This window comes from Toxoplasma gondii, chromosome VIII (genome assembly GCF_000006565.2).
Source record: "Toxoplasma gondii ME49 chromosome VIII, whole genome shotgun sequence".
NCBI classification, from domain to species: domain Eukaryota; phylum Apicomplexa; class Conoidasida; order Eucoccidiorida; family Sarcocystidae; genus Toxoplasma; species Toxoplasma gondii.
In genome coordinates, this window is record NC_031476.1 from 1,404,282 (window position 1) to 1,422,786 (window position 18,505).

An 18,505-nucleotide genomic window follows, 5' to 3' on the forward strand; every position below is an offset into this window, starting at 1 on the left:
GCTCCTCGCCATATTTACTCGGGGCTCGATCCGTAGCGTTACTTCGGAAATATGGGGACCATTGTACAAGGTCAACCCATCTAAATGTAAAGCATGTGGCTACGCATCTACAACACGAAGAACTCGGTGACAAAATAGATAAACAAGCAGTCAAATGGTACGGCATTCTCCGTTATCATTACCAGTGTTCTACGGAATGGAAATAGGCAGCGGGCGGGTCAGCTCGACTCCTTGCGCAGCAGCAGGGTCACGATCGGTGCCTCATCCTCTTCCACCTGTCCAACAAAGCTAAGGAAAACAACCCACCGCAGAGACAAGATGAGGCTGACGAATCACGACGACCAGAATGCCAGCGAGGCATAAACGCTAAATCGAGGCCGGAAACAAGGTGTGAACTCGTGTTAGTATAACCGGAAATGTTAGAAATGGGTCGAGAATGAATTTTGGATGTCAGTTCCGCAGGACGTATTCGTGTTTGCATAGAAGAAAATACCGCTGAGTAATCACACATGTAGCCCCAGGTTGGTGACATGCATGTAACGGAGAGTATGTGAGGCCCAAGAAGTCTCAGCGAACCAGCAGTCGCGCTGTGCATGAGATGCAGTCGTTCTCACAGCCACCATCCAGTCGTCTGATTGACAAGGCGTAGGATTTCCGAATAGAAAACCGAATGCCAAGGCAGAGCGAGACTTGCACATCTTCGCTGTCTTTGACTCAGAACGGATCCACCCATGGAACATGGGACTTCGCAGCAAACAATTCACATGGGCCTCAGCTTTCACTGCTAGGGTCCCAGCACATCCCTCCAGTGAACGCAGCTCACAAGCACAAAAGAGAACATGCCCTCTTAACTGGTTAGATCACTGAATGAAACACTGAGCATCTTGCCATACGTGCCAGGCATGTGTCTCAACGCGACCAGAAATTCGAAGGCGGCTATGTTTGGACAAGTACCGGAAGACGATAGCTTACACATATGACGCGAGAAACGGAAGAGCAACCTTATTCGAAGGTAGTTAGACCCGGCAAACGCGTCAAGTAGTGTGTGGGTATACAGGCTGCATTCGTTGGCCGTATTCCTGAGAAGCGGGAAGTATCCGGTAGGTCGACTGACCTATTTATGGGATACTGCCAAATTAGAACTAGTAAGAAGACGTCTCCGTGCAAACTATCGGACAACCATGAGCCTTTCTCAACCGAACGTGTGTATGATCTGTCGTGAACGTCTGCAAGGGGGGGGGGGGTTGGGGCACACGGAAGCAGGGGCAGCGGAAAGGGGATTGCGAATGAAAGGTTGCTAACGTGATGACAGCCATTGAACAGGAGCATTGTGACAGTCAGTGTACTGTTGGCTAGGTCGTGACTATCTGGTACTCAGCAGCAAGACGTGCTAGTGTGGCGGATGACTGTCTCCCGCTGAGAGGTTTACCATGCTTTCACGCTCAGCCGTCATCGCTTTGTGTACAAAGGCAGGCACGTACGCAGGGAAGGCAGACAACCATATGTCTGCTGAGAAAAAAAAACCTGCAAGCCTGTGAAGACGGCTTCCTGCGGTAGTTTGCTTTTTTTGTTGGTTTTTTTTGCCACACGGTGGAGTGTCCCTATTCCACAGAAATGTAGCGGCGTTCCCGGGATGTTGCTCCACGGCACCCATCCACCGAAAAGTTTACTTCTGAGACCCTCGTATTCGGAGTGCCCTTATCTCCCTCCAGAAGCCTGTCATCGATACGCTTTCCGCTCTGCTGAAGGAGTGGTTTCAAAATGAAACGAATTGTTCCAGGGGAAGGAGCAGTACAGTAAATGTGGTGCATGCAATTGTCTTTGTTAGTCGACGCTGCCAGCGCGACCGCCCCTGTCTCTTCTTGTGCCAGACCAGACGCGGTTCCGACATCTGCTGCCAAGTGGACGGCGCCTCCGCCGTACAGTGTCCCGTATACCTGCTTTTCGGTGGCACAGCGCCTTCAAGTGTCAGCAGTAGTCGACTATAGTCCAGCAAGTCGGCGGTGTACCGTTCAAGTTTAGGCGGCAAATCGCATTGTGTTCTGTGACGTCTGTGGGATTATCTCAATTCGGGTATTTCCTAACGAACAACCGTTCGGAACCCAGTGGGTGGCGGTCGTGGCATGCACATGCCAACGCTTGTTTGGGGAGGAAATATCCGCGGTTCGGGAATGGTGGAGCAGTGACTTTGACTCCTCCAAATATTGCTCTCACCTTCCTTGAGATTTCCGACACGATGAACTTCTCGTCTTCTGCACGTTGGCTGGCGGTGCGTCAGTCCCAGACCCTGGGTCACACGACGCGCGCCACTGTTGCTGCGGGCCGGCGAGTGCTGGCGCATTCCCCAGCAGCTACGGAGTTCACTTCCTTTCAAAGTTTGCACATCGGCGGCGATGTTTGTAAACTTCCGTTAGCAGTGGCCCTGGGTGCTGCGCCGTCAGCCCTCGGATATGGATCAGCGAAGCATAACCAACAGAGGCAATACGCCACCCTTGGGTCTGGCTGGTCTTTCTCCAAGGTCCAGTACACCAAGTACCGCATAACCAAGCCATGGACAACAGACACAACATTCGACGACATCATTCTCTCACAGCCATCAAAGTGAGTGTGGTTGAAATGGACGACACGGCCGGTCTTTCTGAGTGCCCGTAGTGGCTTTGTTGTGAGACCGGCAGGCCACCTACTATTCAACTGAGGGTTAGAAATTCTTTTTTCTCAGTCTCCTTCTCTAACTGAAGGATAATAGTGGAGTACCATGTGGACGATCGTTGCGGGCGAGCGACCTGAGTGTTAAAAGTATGTCGCACTTACCCTGAACGACGGTAGGAGGACGGGAGAACGGTGATGTTTTGTACACAACGACAACATATGGATGTTGTATCTCTCTCGCGGTGTCCTCAGTGGGGACCGACTGAACGGAATGTCTGTCCAGCGGTGGTTTCAAAGGCACAGTGCCGATCGGCTGTACCGGGTATGTGAGAGTGATGTGAGCTTAGACTTGTTGACGGAGTGGAATGCCGTGGATATTGACCACCAGCTTTCGCACTATGATTGCGTGTGCTTGCAAATCGATCGGAGGTGTAGATTCACTGTCAGAAACCGCGCGGCTGACGAAACGCGGGGGCAACACGGGCTGAGTGTCGGAGTCTGCCCTTCTTGTTTGTAGGGAAGATTTTGCCAAGTTTACCAAGGAGGCTCCTCTCTTCCTCAGATTCCTGAAACTTGTGACGGATGTTGAGGGGCGTCAAGAAGCATTCATCCAGTTCGCAAAGAGGTAAGAAACGGGCGGGTCATATGTTATACTGTCGAAGTCTCGCTCAATCGATGTCTGATGATGTGCAGCGCGCACCCTGTGAAAAGATAGACCGTGCATGTCATGTCATCGACCACCCACAATGAAATTCGGCCCGCAAAAATGTGTGTGTGCTGTTTTCAAAAGGACTGGAGTCATGGTTTTTTTGGTGAGCCAAGTGGGCTCCGCTGCGGTCAGGGAGAAATGGAAGACGATGCAACCGTAGCAGAGGATTTTGTTAGGTACACTTTTTCTGTGTCACAGCTTTTCAAGCAGTTCCCTACTCCGTTATGAAGGGAAAATGGGTTGCCTTTATATCCGTGGTACATTTTCATCGGAAGTATGCTGATCACCCATTCATGCTGCTGATCATGGTGCGTGTCCTTATTCGGAAATTGCAGGTGCGAGAATGGCTTAACGGTGGAGAAAGATGTCTACGTCACGAAGAAGGAGCTGGTCGACTGCCTGTGGAAGAATGGCTACACAGACACGGAGATAAATGCGTTTGAAATTGCCTTTCCGGCGGACTATAAGTTCCATTACCCAGGTATAGTTTTACTTCGAGTGTTTGGCTGTAAAACAGCTCTGAAAAAGTAATTCTGTTCACCTGATGCGTTCCCCGCCACACGCAGCCGACTCCTGCAGATTCGTGTACTCTTGCTACCGAGATCAATTGGTGCAGCTAAATACAGAGAGATGGCCTGCGTAAGCAACATGCGCTTGCTGTTTCCGAACTTTGCCTCACCCAACTGTTTTGCTCTTTCCAGAATTAGCTGTTCTTTTCGATTTGACGGAGGAGGACTGCTACAAATATTGCATACGCCAACGTGCAGCGACGCCCGAAGAGTTGGTGGAGCTCAAGTACACAAAACCAAAGAACCTGGTAAGGGGCAAGTCGGTGTTTTTGCAAGTAGCGGCTCTTAGTTGTCATACCAAATTGCTGCTGACTGTTCTGTGACTTCCAGTTTAGACTTATGGTAGCAAGAGAACTGCCAGGATGTACATCTCGGTTGCGACTTTTAATGTGGGCTTTCAGGTGTCCTCGTACGGACTCTGCTTCCTGGGTGTCTGGTTTGGGTTGTCTAACACCGTCCTGAGCAACGCCTGGTTCTACTCCAAAACATTTCCCTTCGGCGCGGTATTCTACATGCTGGGGTCTTATTTTTAGTAAGTTTGTCGAAATATGTTTTTCGTGCGGTACAGGCTTAGCAGACTCTGATTTGTGTGGTCCATTACTGCCAATGTTGAGTTTTTTCTGGGCGGAAACGCCGAAAGTGGACAAGGCGTTTCGCTGAGGCAGGGGTTGGGTTAGTCCGCATGCGCTGACGAATAATACAACGAGCTCTCAAAGAACGGGACAGCGCCTCTGCAAGCTGGTTATTGACCAAATAATCTAAAATCTGCATTGTGTAGCTAATGCAGAAAAATACGCAGTAGTTCTTTTCTGGAAGACCTGCCGAACGATCAGCATAAGCCAACCTGGCAACAGAATCGGTCACATAGCAGGCTCTATCGTTTGCTGTCTGAACTATTCTTTGCTAGTGTGAACGAAGGGAAGAGGCTCCTGTGTCGAAGTGCCACACTGGTAGTATTCGTAGATAGTGCCATCCACAGAGACGGGGTAGAACGGATTACTTAGCGTGGCTCGAGCATCTGGGCGTGTAATTTTACGTACAGCCGGGATATTCGTGAGAAGCTCTGGAAAGAGGAGAAGTCCCTTATTCACACCGCGCAAGAGAACAAGAATATGGGTGAAGAGTCTGTGTACAAGCAGATGAAGAAATACGCCACTGACACCAAATGCTTGGACTACCTCTCGACATTCCGGACCGAGGTCGAGGACCAAATAGCAAACTACAAAGTTGCGCTTGTTTCTCAAATGAGACGTCAGCTGACTGAACGGCTCGTGGAGAAGCTGAATGGTATCCAGCAGGCGGAAAAGCTTATTCAGGGCTCCCTGCAGGACGTGATGATTCGCGAGATCGTTTCTTCCTTCAAGGATTTATACAAGAGTCGACCTGAGCTTCATGATGCCGCAATGCAGAGTGCTATTCAAGGGTTGTCAGGATCCGACGGCGCGATGGTAAGGCTGCATGCGCGGAAACAGTTGTGTGATATAGACATGACTGTCCCCTTCTTGCGCCAGCTGTCGCGCATGATGCACAATTGCGTTCATGTGACACGATACATCTTACTTCAGTTAGGTGAATCCACTTTTACCTTCCATACGGAAAATAGGATGATGAACGGCCGCCATTGGCTTCCGTGATTTTTGCCGAGTCTCTGGACGGGTGGTTGTGATGTTGATAAATGAAGCGTAGAACTGTTTTGCTTTGGTTTGGCTTGATGGGCAGGACCCTGTTGGAGCGCACTTCAAGGCGTCTTTGCAGGAATTGGCGAAAGTGAACTTGTCCACTGCGACTGCCGATCCGATGGGAACAGTCGTGCAAAGAGTTGCCGCTGTCTTCCAGAAGCGGGAGAAGGAATTCTTAGACACATTCACAGTCAAGTGAGATCACACGCCAATAGAATACGCAGCACAGGAGAAAAAACACCGACAGAGAATTGTCGCCTAGCACCTGAAATCCGTATTGACGCCGGGGTAAAGCGAGTATCACAGAGGAATGTCTTTTTAGTTGTTGGCGGTAGAGGCGATGTGCTGAGATTGTCGAGGAATCGCCGATCAGCGTAACCAGGTCCCGTCTTACCATACTCGTGCGTGTTCGAGACAGCGCCATGCAATGGTGGTTCCACTGGGCTGTGTTGTTGCGTTTGCTTCAGGGCTACAGAGGCACAGGAGATAAAGACAATCGTGGACAAGTGCCACAAGGGTAACACATTTGACTTCCACGCGTTGTCCGACGAGGAACTGCGCAGACTCGAACAGTTGTATTCAACGGTCAATAACAGGTAAGAATGTTATGCTCGGAGACACTTGCAGGACAGACGTTTGTGTGTGTGTTTCCGACGCCAACTAACGCGTGAAGCGTGTTGCTCGTGTGCTATTGCAGAGTCGGTTTCGAGACCATTCACGAAAATTCTATCAAGCCCGTCGCCCCGTTGAGTGAGAACTCGAAAGGGTTTGTTGAGTTCGTCAATACACAGGTAAGGCTCGAGTTGCTTTGAGACATTCTTTTTACAGGTTCACGCTTTTTGACTTCCCGGACTCAAGGGACGAACAATGTTTCTCTCTTTTCCATGCCTTCAGCTGGAGATCACCAAGGCGAAGCTACGGAATGCGCGATTGACCGCTTTTGCACACGCCTTCGTATAACGTTTCCTCAGCGGGAAGTGTTAAAGATCTTTCCATTTGCTGGGCAGTGGCGATAGTGGTGTCGGTGGCCGAGAAAACCGAATCCCTTGTGTCCACACTGCATCTTGTCCCACGCATCAGCACATACTAGATGCGAGGAATGCTCCGACTTGCATATACTCCTCTGGTGGCACTTTCGGTTCGGCACCAAATTGGGCATTGCACAACAAAGTGTAAATGGGGGAGAGGCTGTTGGTAGAGGGTAGACTGCGGCCCACTCACCACTATGAAAGGGTACAACAGACCGCAGGGAAACGGATTTGAGAAACATGATGTGGAGCCTTTACTGGCTGATCGAAAGATGAGGTGTCGTCGGTCGCTGGCGGTGGCGGGGCTTCCTAGTGCAGTGGGTGGTGCTGCTAGGTGAAGGTGTTTGCTTGTCGTGGCAGTGCGTTGTTTTGACCAGTCGGCAGCGCAGATTAGCCACTTCCGCTCAATAGCATTTGTGTGACACGAAATTTCTCCGAATGTCGCACGGGTCTTTAAAAATGGCCGACTAGCAGGACCGTTACCTAAACCTCTACGCGTTTGACATCGCGCATTGTCCTAGTGGTTGCTATAGATCGTACGCGGAAGAGAAACTTGAAGGACATCCTGGGTTGTAACACCGCAAGCCTCTTACTGGTTTGGTTTCCCGTGGAAGTTCTGGAGTGACTAAGGCTCGGATCATGTATGTTTAGGTGTTCTCGTCGCGAACATAGGGTTGTAGATCGCGCCATGAATTTCGGTGTCAATAAAATGAGAATGCAGCAAAAGTCGCTTGAAGTTAGACATTCACCAGCACAGTTCCTGCTATAGAGTCACAAATATTTAGTGCCCGTAGAGTTTGTACCAGTGTTAGTATTTTGGGGTTCACTGTACCTGCGCGATCAGTAGCAGTGGCCACTAGATATGAGTCATCGGCTGTATGCACCACCAGGGTGGGTCCGGCGCGCGCCCTCGAGTCCCAGATCCACTAGAAAACAGAGTTTTTATGCTGTTGGGGAGATAAAGGAAGAGAAGGAAGCTCTCTCAAGTGCATGGAGCCTACCAGAGAGACGAAGATGCGGCATGGAAGTGCCGAAATAAAGTTGTGGTTGAACACCTTGAATAAACATTGACAAGTGGCTACGTTCCCCGTGACACCCACCGGTAAGAATTGGCAGCGGTTCGGGGAACTTCCACAAATCTACGATGGAATCATTTTGGTGTGGCGTCCAGCCGCAGCATTGACCCTGGGGGTTCTTTCACATGTAAGGCACGGAATAGTTTGTCTGCCAAGAAATGCCATTGCTGCAAGTCTTATGAGGCAACGTATGCAACTTAGTAACTATTCATTAGCAGAACCAGTCCCAGCATAACAGCATCGGTGGCAAGGAGCGTTGGTGTGTTGGTTTATGAACAGCCGGTGTCGTTACACTGGCTGTGTTGGGGTGTTCAGATATACGGCATTGGCACTATGACCAATTCCCGGTGCGAAATATTGCAGCACAAGAAAACTGAAATTCCCGCTCGATTTCCGAGTGTTCCCGGTTTCTCAAACAAACGCTACTTCCGGTGCCGTATCGCCTAGAGCGCGAAAGAGAAGGACTGCCGCCGAAAAATGAGGGGGGTGGGCGTTCGAACCGCATTTGCGGGATACGAAGATGCCGACGCAGTAAGTGGTGCACAGTATGATGTGTTAATAACTGGCGGTGTATGAAGTGTTTTAACCCTGTGCCACTCTTGAACAAGGTAGCACTAGCAGGGTAAGACCAGACTCGGGCGCTGGACACGTTTAATGCTTCACTTTGAAGCCCGGCATGTTTGTCCACATCAGGGCAGTAGACGAGACACCTCTCCTCCCGTGGTCCGAAGCTGAATATCTGAAAAAATTGACCTTCACACAATTTGTGATGTACGCTGGTACCCCCATCTCCTCACGGGACACGGATCATCCGCATGCCTTGCAGCTACCTGGTTGGCTTCTCGGAGGGGCTCACACATCTCGCCGCCCTAGCTATATACTACCTGCTGAAAGATGATCTCGGTAATTGAAAGCGAGCGATGCAGCCTAGGTTGGCCTCTTTTCATTGCCTCTCATGATAGGCCTCAGTCCTCCCGAAGTTTCCGCCATCTTCATTGCTCCTGCTATTCCGTGGGTTTTCAAGTACTATACTTGTGGCAGCATACATCGTACCGTGCCTTTGGTTCAACACTCGAGTTGCTATGACAGGCCATTCTTTGCGTTCTTATCGGACAGCGTCGCTATATTAGGCTACCGGAGGAAACCCTACATGATTGTCTTCAGCGCGCTGGAAGCTGTTGGTTTTCTGATGTTAGGACTTTCCCCTGCGTCGGTATGTTTTCCCTGAGTTCCTATAACAACGGCATTCGACAGATGCTTCTCAGGTTGGCACCGCAGTTTCCTCACTTTTCCTGATTTCGGTACATCAGACACTAATGCACATCTGTCCTTTCGTTGACATCGGTACTTTCAGCTGTCCGCTGCTTTCTGCTCTGCGGTTGCAGAGGCTCTCGTGGTGGAGAGTACCACAGGAAAAACACTCGATCAAGTGAGAACCTAGCGATACAGCTTCCAGAAACTGCGATCTCCAATGTATTAAACTTTTAAAGAGCGCGGAGAATGTTTCGGATTTCATCACCGCGAAAGCTATTGGCAGTTTGGCCGTAGCGTACTTCTCCGGTTATCTGCTTGAAAAGACGTCAAAAGGGAGTAAGAGACACGTTTCCTCATTCTTTAACATACCATGTTGGAAACCACGTCTGTAGGCATTTTCGTGGCTACCGCGACTTTCCCTCTGTTCATCACAATTGTTTCTTTCTTCATGAAAGATGTGACGACCCCTCCTGAGCGGAACCTGAAGGCGCAGTTCCGGGAGCTCAGTGAGTTTTTGAAGCAGTGTAAGGTAGCGTAAAGAAAGAAGCAGACTACTGGGAATAAAACCCCCCCTCTTGAACACAGCTGTCATTTGGGGCCCTGCGCTGTACATTTTCGTGTACATGGCGGGTCCCGACTACGACGACGCGCTGTTCTTCTTTTTCACTAATAAGCTTGGATTTTCACCAACCTTCATGGGAACTCTGAGGTATGTGGCGCAAACGGACTCAGTGGAACCCAATCATGCCACACTCCTTCCCGCAGATTCACTTACGGCGTAGCAGCGCTGCTTGGTGTGCTTCTGTACCGCTTCGTGTTTAGACAGGCCGGGTTTCGGCAGACGCTATTCTGGACTATCATAGTTGCTGTTCCCATCTATGTATCTCCGGGTAACCTCAAAGTACAATTCGACTATGTCTTCCCCACTGCGATCTTCCTTTTCAGTTATCCTGGTCACTGGCCTCAATCAGAAGCTTGGAATTAGCAATCAAGCGTTTGTCTTGAGCGGTGGATTTCTTATCGAAGCGGTACGCGCAATAGATTCTCTAGACGTGGCGTGTCAAACACGGTTTCGTTAGACCGCTGAGATCCAACTTCTTCCGCTGCTGGTTTTAACCGCTTCTATATGCCCACCTGGTCAGTCATTCTGGTTCCATACACTATCTTGCTCCGTTCCGGGAGCTTCGCTATTCAGGACTCGAGGGCAGCGTTTACGGAATGATGATGTCGATTCGCAACTCTGGCTCTATGGTCTCTCGTGGCCTCAGCGCTTTCTTCACGTGGGCCGTGGGCATAACAGCCACCAACTTCAGCCATCTGACTGCTTATATTCTACTCTGTGGCGCATGGTTGTAAGATTCTCCTAGATCACTAGCTGATGGGAGACTACATCTTACTCCTGGAAATGCTTTTCAGGCTTCTTCCACTCTTTTTCCTTGGCTTCATGTAAGAGGATGACGGCCATCATTTGCCTCACTCTGTCCCAATATATGATATCTTGCTTTCAGACCGGACAGTGAGCATTTCCCTTGCCTAACGTACAGCTGGTGCAAGAACAAAAAACCTTCATTCTCAGACGCGGAGGTTGAAGAAGTCAAACAGCACCACGACAAACTTTACAAAGAAATCAAGCAGCAACAGAGTGCCTGACAGTGAGAGAGCTTGCAACATCCTTGCAGAACAGTGTTCACTACGGAGGGACAGCACGTCCTGCTGACACAGCACCGTGTCACCGGCTGCCGCGAACAAGGACATGACGACTCTCTGGCCTTTTGACCTGCACGCATGAACAGGAAAACAGTCTTTTCTTCGCTAACCGTAGACAAAAAGTGGCGACGGCAGTCTTTCTTGCACTTCGTCGAAAAAGAACTTACTTTGTAAATGCGGACAAGCCAATTCTCCGTTGTGTAAGCTTCCTCGAAATAATGCAACGTGATGTCCTTGTGGCCGACCTCCACATTTCGAGCGAAATCAAATCCGCCGGTTACGTTCGCAAACCGGTGGTACGACAGCTTATACATAAGACTGTCGACCAATGCCTTCGGGGCGTCCTTGCTGACAGTGTACTACAAAATGACGCAAGCAAAATAGAGGTAACGGCGACACTTGGGAGACACTGTTGTGCTGACACGCTCCTGGTTGGACCTTGCCATCTGGAACAGTAGTTCGGGCAACAGCCATCCGGATCCGGGAACACAACTGAAACCAGAAACTAATCGATCTACTGCTTTCTGATCGAAATACTGTTGGCCTGTCAGGACACCATATTCGTACTTAACAAGGCTCTAGACGAAACCTGCGTGACAGCCTATCGACATAGAAAAGTGGAAGGGTTCGTTCATCGTGTTCACGTTCTGTTTTGAAGATGAAAGAGGAAATACAGGACACAGCGGTGTCTTCCCGGTGTCGCGGGTGGCACTCTTCTAAATAGAAAGTAAGCAACAAGGATGGCACGGCAGGCGCGAACAACTAGAGTGCAGACATGGGTACATAGGCGTTATAGTCTTACCATTCCGCGCCTACTAAGAAAGTCTGACTGCTGTATAGCAGGGTACACGCCCGACGTAATCCGGATTATCCAAAGGAATTTGTTCAAATCGTCGCTATGGTATCTGGCGACTCCGCCAAAGACAACCTGTACAGGAAATAAATCACGGCCTCCGCATGTGCGCAGCTGATGTACGGTCTCGCTTTGGTGAACAGGAACGTGCGTTAACAACGTAGTACACAAACAGTTCGTTCCTGATCATACACTACAAGCATATTACATTGCAATCCCGAGGTTCGGGACTACCACTTACGAAAACGTAGTCAACATCGAGTTCTTGCATAATTTTGTACGCCTTTTCCTCATTTGACGATAAAGCCTGCAACAGAGATACACTTTAAGCAAACACAAGGTTAGTCACGGAGACGCTCTTCACGTAGATATGAATAATCGATAAATGGCAACTGCTGTCCAGCGGGCGACAGACGTACCAGTCCAACTGTTGCGATGTGCGTATTATTCCAGGTATTATTGTCCACCAAAACTGTCCTGTTCCCCATGGCTGTGGCTTGATATCCGTAGTCCCACCTGCAGGACGAAAGGGGAGCAGGAGTGAAAGAACAAATGAAGCAAAACACATTTACTACACCAGTGAAGTTGTCCGTTTCAGCAGAACTGCACTAAAAATCTCTGAGTGCGCACCCGATCACTAAACTCACCACGACATTATTCTTGCTCGAGGATGTGTGTTCTGACGAATCCAATAATAAGCTTCTCTGAAGTCATCCTGGATGAGACGTCCTCCGTCGCGAAGTTTTGCACCTGCGATTAATTGAGAAACACTTGGCAACTTTCTCCAGGAAACGCGTCCACCTCACATCGTAAGTGCCTGCGACGTGACTGAGCTCCAACGGTATCCGCCTAATCGAAAGGTACTTACTCAGAACTATGCTGGGGTGAGAATATATGGCGGATCCTGTCCATGTGCAATGGTTGACGTACTGCGAGACAGAAACGACAGCAGCAGGCGGATGGACACGGTGGCACTGCACGTTCTGTGAGCTGAGCTCACTTGCTGGTAGGGGACGCTGCAGCCGTCAAGCACAGCATGGCAGCCCACAACCTGACGAGACGAGGTGACACGTTGCAGAACATGCCCATGCGCAATCACCGTCCCCATCAGCAAGTAGACCTTCAAGGCTCCCTGCGCCTGCATACCCGCTTGCAGGGAAGACGGAATGTCTTAGGGCCCGAAGGGCGGTTCCACATTCTCTGGCAAGTCTACGTGGTGGACACATGAGCCATGGCGAACCACGGCAAGAAATAGAAGTTTCAGCAGTTTTCTTTTCCATCTGTCCGATCTCGAATTAACTGTCGGAGTAGTCACAATTATATGCTACCGTTTACCATTGTAGTGATCCAAGCAAAAACAATAAGGACGAATGTCGCGAAAGAAATGGGGACGGCCACGCGCTCGGACACTTTCCTTCCCATGTTTTTCTGCATAAAACACACACATTGCATGAGGCCGACCAGACTGATTGCGCATGTGCTCCAAAGCGAAATTCATGTCGCCACATGCTCCGTCATACGCTTTTAATCGCAGACCCTCTATTATTCCAAGAATCCGGTCCCGCAACAAAGACGTTCCACTCATTAAAGCACCTTGGGCATCGTATATCTGGCTATAATCAAAGCCTTCATTTCTTAGTAGGGAGACACCACAGGCCCAGCCCCAGTGACTTCGCCGGCGTTGCGACACTGCTGGAAGTCAGAACTGGAAGTCAGAACCGGGAGTCCCGTCCTACCCTAATTCGTCTTCTCAAGTCTCCCAGAATCGGAATGAAGATTCCAACACCCGTTGCACGTCCTCTTACACGTGCACAGAGGAAAATGGAAGCCCGATCAAAGCAATGAGTTATATTTAGTAATCTGCTCCTCGAAAATAGTGATTTGGGCACCAAGGAACCCACAACCTACGCCACTGACGGTACAGGACCGTGGCTCAACAAAGCACCTACGAAAACAGGAATGGCGAATTTCTTCGCCGCCGTTGGAAGCCTGAGGTACGACATCAGACTACTGACGAATCGTGACGCCCCAATGCCTGCCAACACAGCTGCTGCTGGAGAAAGAACCAGCATCAGCCGAACCATAATACCTATTCGAAGCCGGAAAAGACACAAAACAAAAACACACTGGAAGTCGTTTTTTCCGTTTTCCTCACATCGTGCGCCATGGTTTTCCCAATGTTCGGCCACATAAGGAGTTGCACCATCACGACCGTAATGGAAATGCCAACGGCAAGGGCTGTGAACGCCTTGCTTGCATGTGGTGTTCAGGCAGCAGCCGTACAACTTCTGCCCTCTTCCAAAGGCGTTTGGTTGACCGCATAAAACACCATGAATCCCTTGAGAGGATTGGTGGGAAAACAGGGGCTGAAGCTCCAAATGGTCTAGTGTGAAATGCACGCCTTTGAACCAGCTCAGATCCCAGATCAAACGCCGTCCATAGCGAAAACTCTCCATATCTGTCCCTCTGAGATACCTGAGAAGTAGGCGGCAAGGACGCCGTAGATGCCTGCAAAGAGCGATCCGTCCGTCGGCTTCCGAAGGCAGACGATGAGACCCAAAGGAGCGAGAAGCGTGGCAACGTGAAGATCGAAGACATACGTTGCCCAAGTTGCGGGTTGATGCTCGGAGACGGACGCTATAATAGGTAAGTATTTTGTGGCGTACGTCGGGTCCAGCAGGGTGAGTGAACGCGCAGACCAGGAAGTACGACCCTGTTTAGAGACAAGCGACAGGCGCGCACTTGATGATGTCGCGTCAGCATGTTCTGAAGCCGACAACGTGAAATCGAGGTAAACACGATGCACGCGTGTACATTAAAAGGCACGGGGGTGATCAAATCAAAGCCGTGCCGCCACAAGACAGTCTTTGTGGACCAAACATTGCAGTCCCATAAAATGTTCTCGCTGTATTCGCGCAAGAGCTCCTTGCACTCTCTCCTGGTGCTACAAGAAGTACGACTTTATTGCAATGAGGGAAGCTTTACAGCCTTCTGCGCCCCCCCTTGGCCCGTACTCAAACAGGGTCGCATGGCTATTTGTAAAGGCGACAGAAGGGTTTTAAGACACATTCACACAAGACCACGCATGCGCAGTTTGAAGAGAACGAACCCTTAAAACGTTGTCAATTTCCAGCCGCCACCGTCAGCACGAGTGTCCAGGAAAGGATCCTTGCACTGCGACCGTCTCCGCTGTCTACTGCCCTTACCGTTGCTGTGAGCCAGACGAAGACGACGAGCAAGATAGCCAGGAGACCGAGAACTAGAAGTTTGAGGAGTCTTTTGATGGCCTCCGCAGGCAGGAGGTCTTTCACAAGCCAGGAGGCGGCCAAGGCATTAACCATGATGAAGACACCGTGACAGGCCATGTGCTCCGAGCTCGAGACGGCAGCGAAGTTGACGAAGGGTACATTCAGGCACATGATTATCATTAGCACATAAAAGACATTGTAAACAACGACGTGGCGCGCTGTGACACGCCCCAAAACCGCAAGGGCAACCATGTGCACTGCGACAGTGTTGATAACAAACACATAGCCGCCCCAGGTCACTACCATGTACAGCGTGCCGAGTGCAGCGAGAAGAGCAGAGAACATGGTGCCTTTGTCCAGGGCACGAATCCACAAGAAAAACGCATTCACCATGGCAAAGATGGCCACCGCTTCGTTGTCGTAGGAGCCGGCGACAGACCGGGACATGTACGACGGAGAAATTCCAGCAAACAAGGCAGCAAAGAGACCAGCGCCTGCAGACCCACTCGCCTGTTTGGTGAGATAGTAAGTGGCTACAGCGGTGAGGCCAGAAAAGAAAGGAGCAAGGAAGACGCAGACGCCCGGAATGTCCACCGGAAACCCAATAGCGTGCGCGAAGTCGTACACAAGTTTCGATGTAGACATCAGTCCAGGAAACAGGGTCTGCCCGACAACGCGACCAAGAGGGTACCAGGTTTCTGGAAAGCAACACAAAGCACAGTGAGCGAAAGGCGCAACCGAATCGAAATATCGAGGCGAATGCGAGCACACGCCATGGGATTAAAACCAAAATCTTCCATGGTGTCGTGTTACCAATACGACCGCATGTATACAAGAAGATATAATCACGTATGCGTGAGTAGCAGCCTCCTCACCATACGAAAAAGAGGGCGAACACCCATGCAATGCGACACCGGGGACTGTTTTAATGTATACTCCCTATCGGGGGAGTGGGAGGTAGGGGGGGCGGGGCAAACAGATTCTTACTACAGTCCGGAACAGCCGCGTGCGTTAAATATATCACAAAAACCGTTGTGCCATCTACGCTGCGTGTTCCCTGCCAAGTTTCTTTGCATGTCTCAAGAAACAGAGCTCTGTGTCACGACTAGGCAAAGACGCATTTGCTCTGCGATACCCAGGGTGGCACTTGCTTTTGTGAGTGTGGCTGTAAAGACACCAGAGACCGTGAGAAGTGTCCTACCGTGGTCAAACCAGTTCCAGAACTCGTAGAACCCTTCCTTGGCGAGATATGTCGTTGTTCGGTAATTGAAGTAGGGGTCAAATTCGTGGATGACGGACTCATAACGAATGACGGCAAATTGCCGAATGCAGAAACACAGAACGAAAATGACAAGAAGAGCAGCCACCTCCACGACGGGGCTCCACCGTCTGCCCACCGTTTGGATCTGCACGCACACGTACAAACAAGACGCAGTGGGAAGCAAATTCATCGTCCACAGCAGTTTAAATACTGGCAGTTCCAACTTCACTGCTTCTGCTGAAAAAAGACCACGCGGCAAGCGAAGAAGCACGGCATCCCCTTCGTGAAACAGTAACTGTGTCAATAAGAGTCTAGTTAAAAGCGTCGCTTGTGGGGAAGAACGAAGCATGCCGTATTATCTCAACAAATGTGTGAGAGTGTCTGTGTAACAGATGCACTGAACATCGCCAGTCGGCACACCCACAATTTAGCCAGACATGACACACATGATTCTCGCCCACGGTACAGCCTGATCCACTTTTACCCCTGGACAAGAAGCTGAAACAACACGTTGGGCAATTTGGAAAATCCACACCTACTTTCCTGTCGGGTTGTACCAGAACACCCTGAGTTACTAGAGCGTGTCTACGTCACGAGGCACTTCTGTGAAGATAAGACAGAGTGACAAGCAACAGGCTGTCTTAAGTTGTTGCAAACTATTCAGGGAAGTCGAAGGCGAGTAAGCGAGAACGACAACCTAAAATAGGTAAACTGCAAAGGCGTTGTCCTACACGAGCGTGCCTGCCCCCTGGGGGAGGCGAACAACGATTCCTGCTTCTCCATTCTGATCACCCTTACCTTTCGCGCGGCTTTACTGTGGAATACTACTCCAAGAAGATAATCCAACTGAAAAAAGTGGTCCATTTCCTCGTTTTCACAAGAGACGGCATCCCGCCGAGACGGAGCGACGGCTAGGCCGCCCCCTGACGCAGAGGAGTCCTGCCCAGCCATCTCTTTACTTTTTCAACCGCCAAAGCTGGGACAAGAAGTCCAGCAAAAGCTGGTGAGGCAATTATTGGGCTTTGCACTTTTGCCAGGGCCAGAGAGCCACCGGTTGTTTCCAGCGTTTGGAGTAAATACTTCTGTTGCCCGTTATGTTGAGCGCCCTAGTTCCTTGAATTCGGCCTCCCTGGACTCCTGTACTTTTTTCTTGATCCAACTCATCTCATGGAAGAATCCGTTTTTTCTTAGCTTGCATGTTTTCGAAACAGACGAAGACAGACACGAAGTGACGGCGGAACCCAAGTGCGGCAACCGACTATCGGACTTGTCACTGCACAACGAAGAATCTACGATGGAAACACAGGATGGGAGAGAGGGGATGACGGCACTCCATAGACTATCAGAAACTGACGTCTCCGTTTCATGGATTCTTGGACAAACTAGAGTCACCAAAAGCGACACCAACGGGCAGGATTTGCAGGCCAGCTTGCAGCAACCGTTCACAATTCTGGGCCCGTCTCCATACCTAAGGATTTCTTTCTGGCACACCCATCATTCCACACTCCACGCAGGTCGATATAGTATCAGACAGAACACATATATGATACGAAGTTCTCCCACTTTCGTAGAGCTCTGTATTTCAGCTCCGCTGTCGTAGAAGGCCATCTTTGACGCATCGGATGCATGCGCACACACAAGCGTAGAAAATACACCCGTACAGTTAAGACTACGAACGCCAAAAATATTTGCGATCCTCGTCATCTTGTTATTTTGAACTCCATTTCCAACCCAGTCGGTCACACACTCGAAACAAAAACCCTGGGAAGAAACAGACATTATATTCCATGAATGTTCACTGCACACGTGGCCCAGTAACATCGTGCACGAGACACGGTCGTCGCTGGCTGCACTTCCAAGCAGAACGGAACCACCCGAAAAATAGAGGAGGCTTTGTCTTCCATTCTCGATGCACGAAACCTTTCGCAAAGTAGGCAGAACAACTCTTGAGGCTGCTTTCAGCCGGGAGTTTAGTAAGGAAAGGAAAACCACAGAACACTCGAGCATTCTTCTGCTTGTGTGCACACTTAGAACACGGCAAGCTGGCGATAGCCCGTTTTCCATCACTGTGTTCTTATCACAAACAGTCACCGCAGATGCTGAGAAACGCCACTGCATTCTTCCGTTTCTGTATGGAAACAAGACAACCGCTTGTACAAACTCGGTTTCTGCGTGATGCGAGCCTTCCGAGATACCCTTTCATTTTGCCCAAACGTGCATGGGGTGCGCCACTGATTATGCTTGAGTGTGCATGAAGTGCTTGGATGTCAAACATGCGATGAAAGATTAAAACTCGTCTGTGCGCCTACCCACAAAGCGTGGACGCGTTTTACCACAAACTCGACTTGGTCAAAACATGCACGCAGACTACGGGTCAAAAATCGTGGCAGCGCGAGAGCCGATTTCCCGCTTGAGGGGCTCTCCAGAATTTTAGATAGTGCCGAAAAGTGCCGTGCGGAGGATCTGCGCACT

At 50.1% G+C, this 18,505-nt stretch overlaps 3 protein-coding genes across 3 annotated transcripts; 2 read left to right on the top strand and 1 right to left on the bottom strand.

Moving 5' to 3' along the window:
• The first annotated feature begins 1,962 nt into the window (after positions 1 to 1,962).
• TGME49_231410 (hypothetical protein) lies at positions 1,963 to 7,059 on the top strand. Its single transcript, XM_002367991.2, has 10 exons — positions 1,963 to 2,601; positions 3,167 to 3,274; positions 3,694 to 3,839; positions 4,060 to 4,175; positions 4,329 to 4,459; positions 4,970 to 5,375; positions 5,647 to 5,801; positions 6,074 to 6,202; positions 6,304 to 6,397; positions 6,501 to 7,059. Exons 1-10 carry the CDS (start codon positions 2,237 to 2,239, stop codon positions 6,564 to 6,566), a joined length of 1,716 nt encoding a protein of 571 aa, XP_002368032.1. The 5' UTR covers positions 1,963 to 2,236; the 3' UTR covers positions 6,567 to 7,059.
• Positions 7,060 to 8,037: 978 nt separating this feature from the next.
• Positions 8,038 to 10,900, top strand: TGME49_231420 (folate/biopterin transporter, putative). The gene is made up of 19 exons (XM_018780297.1): positions 8,038 to 8,241; positions 8,319 to 8,332; positions 8,404 to 8,481; positions 8,537 to 8,613; positions 8,673 to 8,733; positions 8,800 to 8,923; positions 8,976 to 9,011; positions 9,065 to 9,139; positions 9,201 to 9,300; positions 9,357 to 9,488; positions 9,550 to 9,673; positions 9,730 to 9,854; positions 9,910 to 9,992; positions 10,044 to 10,101; positions 10,160 to 10,316; positions 10,381 to 10,410; positions 10,473 to 10,480; positions 10,541 to 10,616; positions 10,669 to 10,900. The coding sequence occupies exons 1-18, from the start codon at positions 8,188 to 8,190 to the stop codon at positions 10,612 to 10,614; spliced, it is 1,410 nt and encodes a 469-aa protein (XP_018636845.1). The 5' UTR covers positions 8,038 to 8,187; the 3' UTR covers positions 10,615 to 10,616; positions 10,669 to 10,900.
• TGME49_231430 (oligosaccharyl transferase stt3 protein, putative) lies at positions 10,530 to 17,822 on the bottom strand. Its single transcript, XM_002367993.1, has 13 exons — positions 16,832 to 17,822; positions 15,974 to 16,178; positions 14,731 to 15,470; positions 14,000 to 14,237; positions 13,474 to 13,613; positions 12,860 to 12,952; positions 12,393 to 12,453; positions 12,172 to 12,274; positions 11,944 to 12,040; positions 11,766 to 11,831; positions 11,474 to 11,599; positions 10,839 to 11,030; positions 10,530 to 10,741 (listed from the first exon to the last, which is right to left on the bottom strand). The coding sequence occupies exons 1-13, from the start codon at positions 16,982 to 16,984 to the stop codon at positions 10,694 to 10,696; spliced, it is 2,262 nt and encodes a 753-aa protein (XP_002368034.1). The 5' UTR covers positions 16,985 to 17,822; the 3' UTR covers positions 10,530 to 10,693.
• Positions 17,823 to 18,505: the final 683 nt, after the last annotated feature.

Excerpts from the sequence above, each read along its gene's own strand:
- TGME49_231410 (XM_002367991.2), top strand. The coding sequence starts at position 2,237 with ATGAACTTCTCGTCTTCTGCACGTTGGCTGGCGGTGCGTCAGTCCCAG. Across the intron at positions 4,460-4,969 it reads ATGCTGGGGTCTTATTTTTA|CCGGGATATTCGTGAGAAGC; the intron begins GTAAGTTTGTCG and ends TTTTACGTACAG. Across the intron at positions 5,376-5,646 it reads CAGGATCCGACGGCGCGATG|GACCCTGTTGGAGCGCACTT; the intron begins GTAAGGCTGCAT and ends CTTGATGGGCAG.
- TGME49_231420 (XM_018780297.1), top strand. The coding sequence starts at position 8,188 with ATGAGGGGGGTGGGCGTTCGAACCGCATTTGCGGGATACGAAGATGCC. Across the intron at positions 8,614-8,672 it reads CCTGCTGAAAGATGATCTCG|GCCTCAGTCCTCCCGAAGTT; the intron begins GTAATTGAAAGC and ends CTCTCATGATAG. Across the intron at positions 9,301-9,356 it reads TGAAAAGACGTCAAAAGGGA|GCATTTTCGTGGCTACCGCG; the intron begins GTAAGAGACACG and ends CCACGTCTGTAG.
- TGME49_231430 (XM_002367993.1), bottom strand. The coding sequence starts at position 16,984 with ATGGCTGGGCAGGACTCCTCTGCGTCAGGGGGCGGCCTAGCCGTCGCT. Across the intron at positions 13,614-13,999 it reads CCTTGCCGCCTACTTCTCAG|GTATTATGGTTCGGCTGATG; the intron begins GTATCTCAGAGG and ends GGCTTCGAATAG. Across the intron at positions 11,031-11,473 it reads TTCTTAGTAGGCGCGGAATG|TACACTGTCAGCAAGGACGC; the intron begins GTAAGACTATAA and ends GTCATTTTGTAG.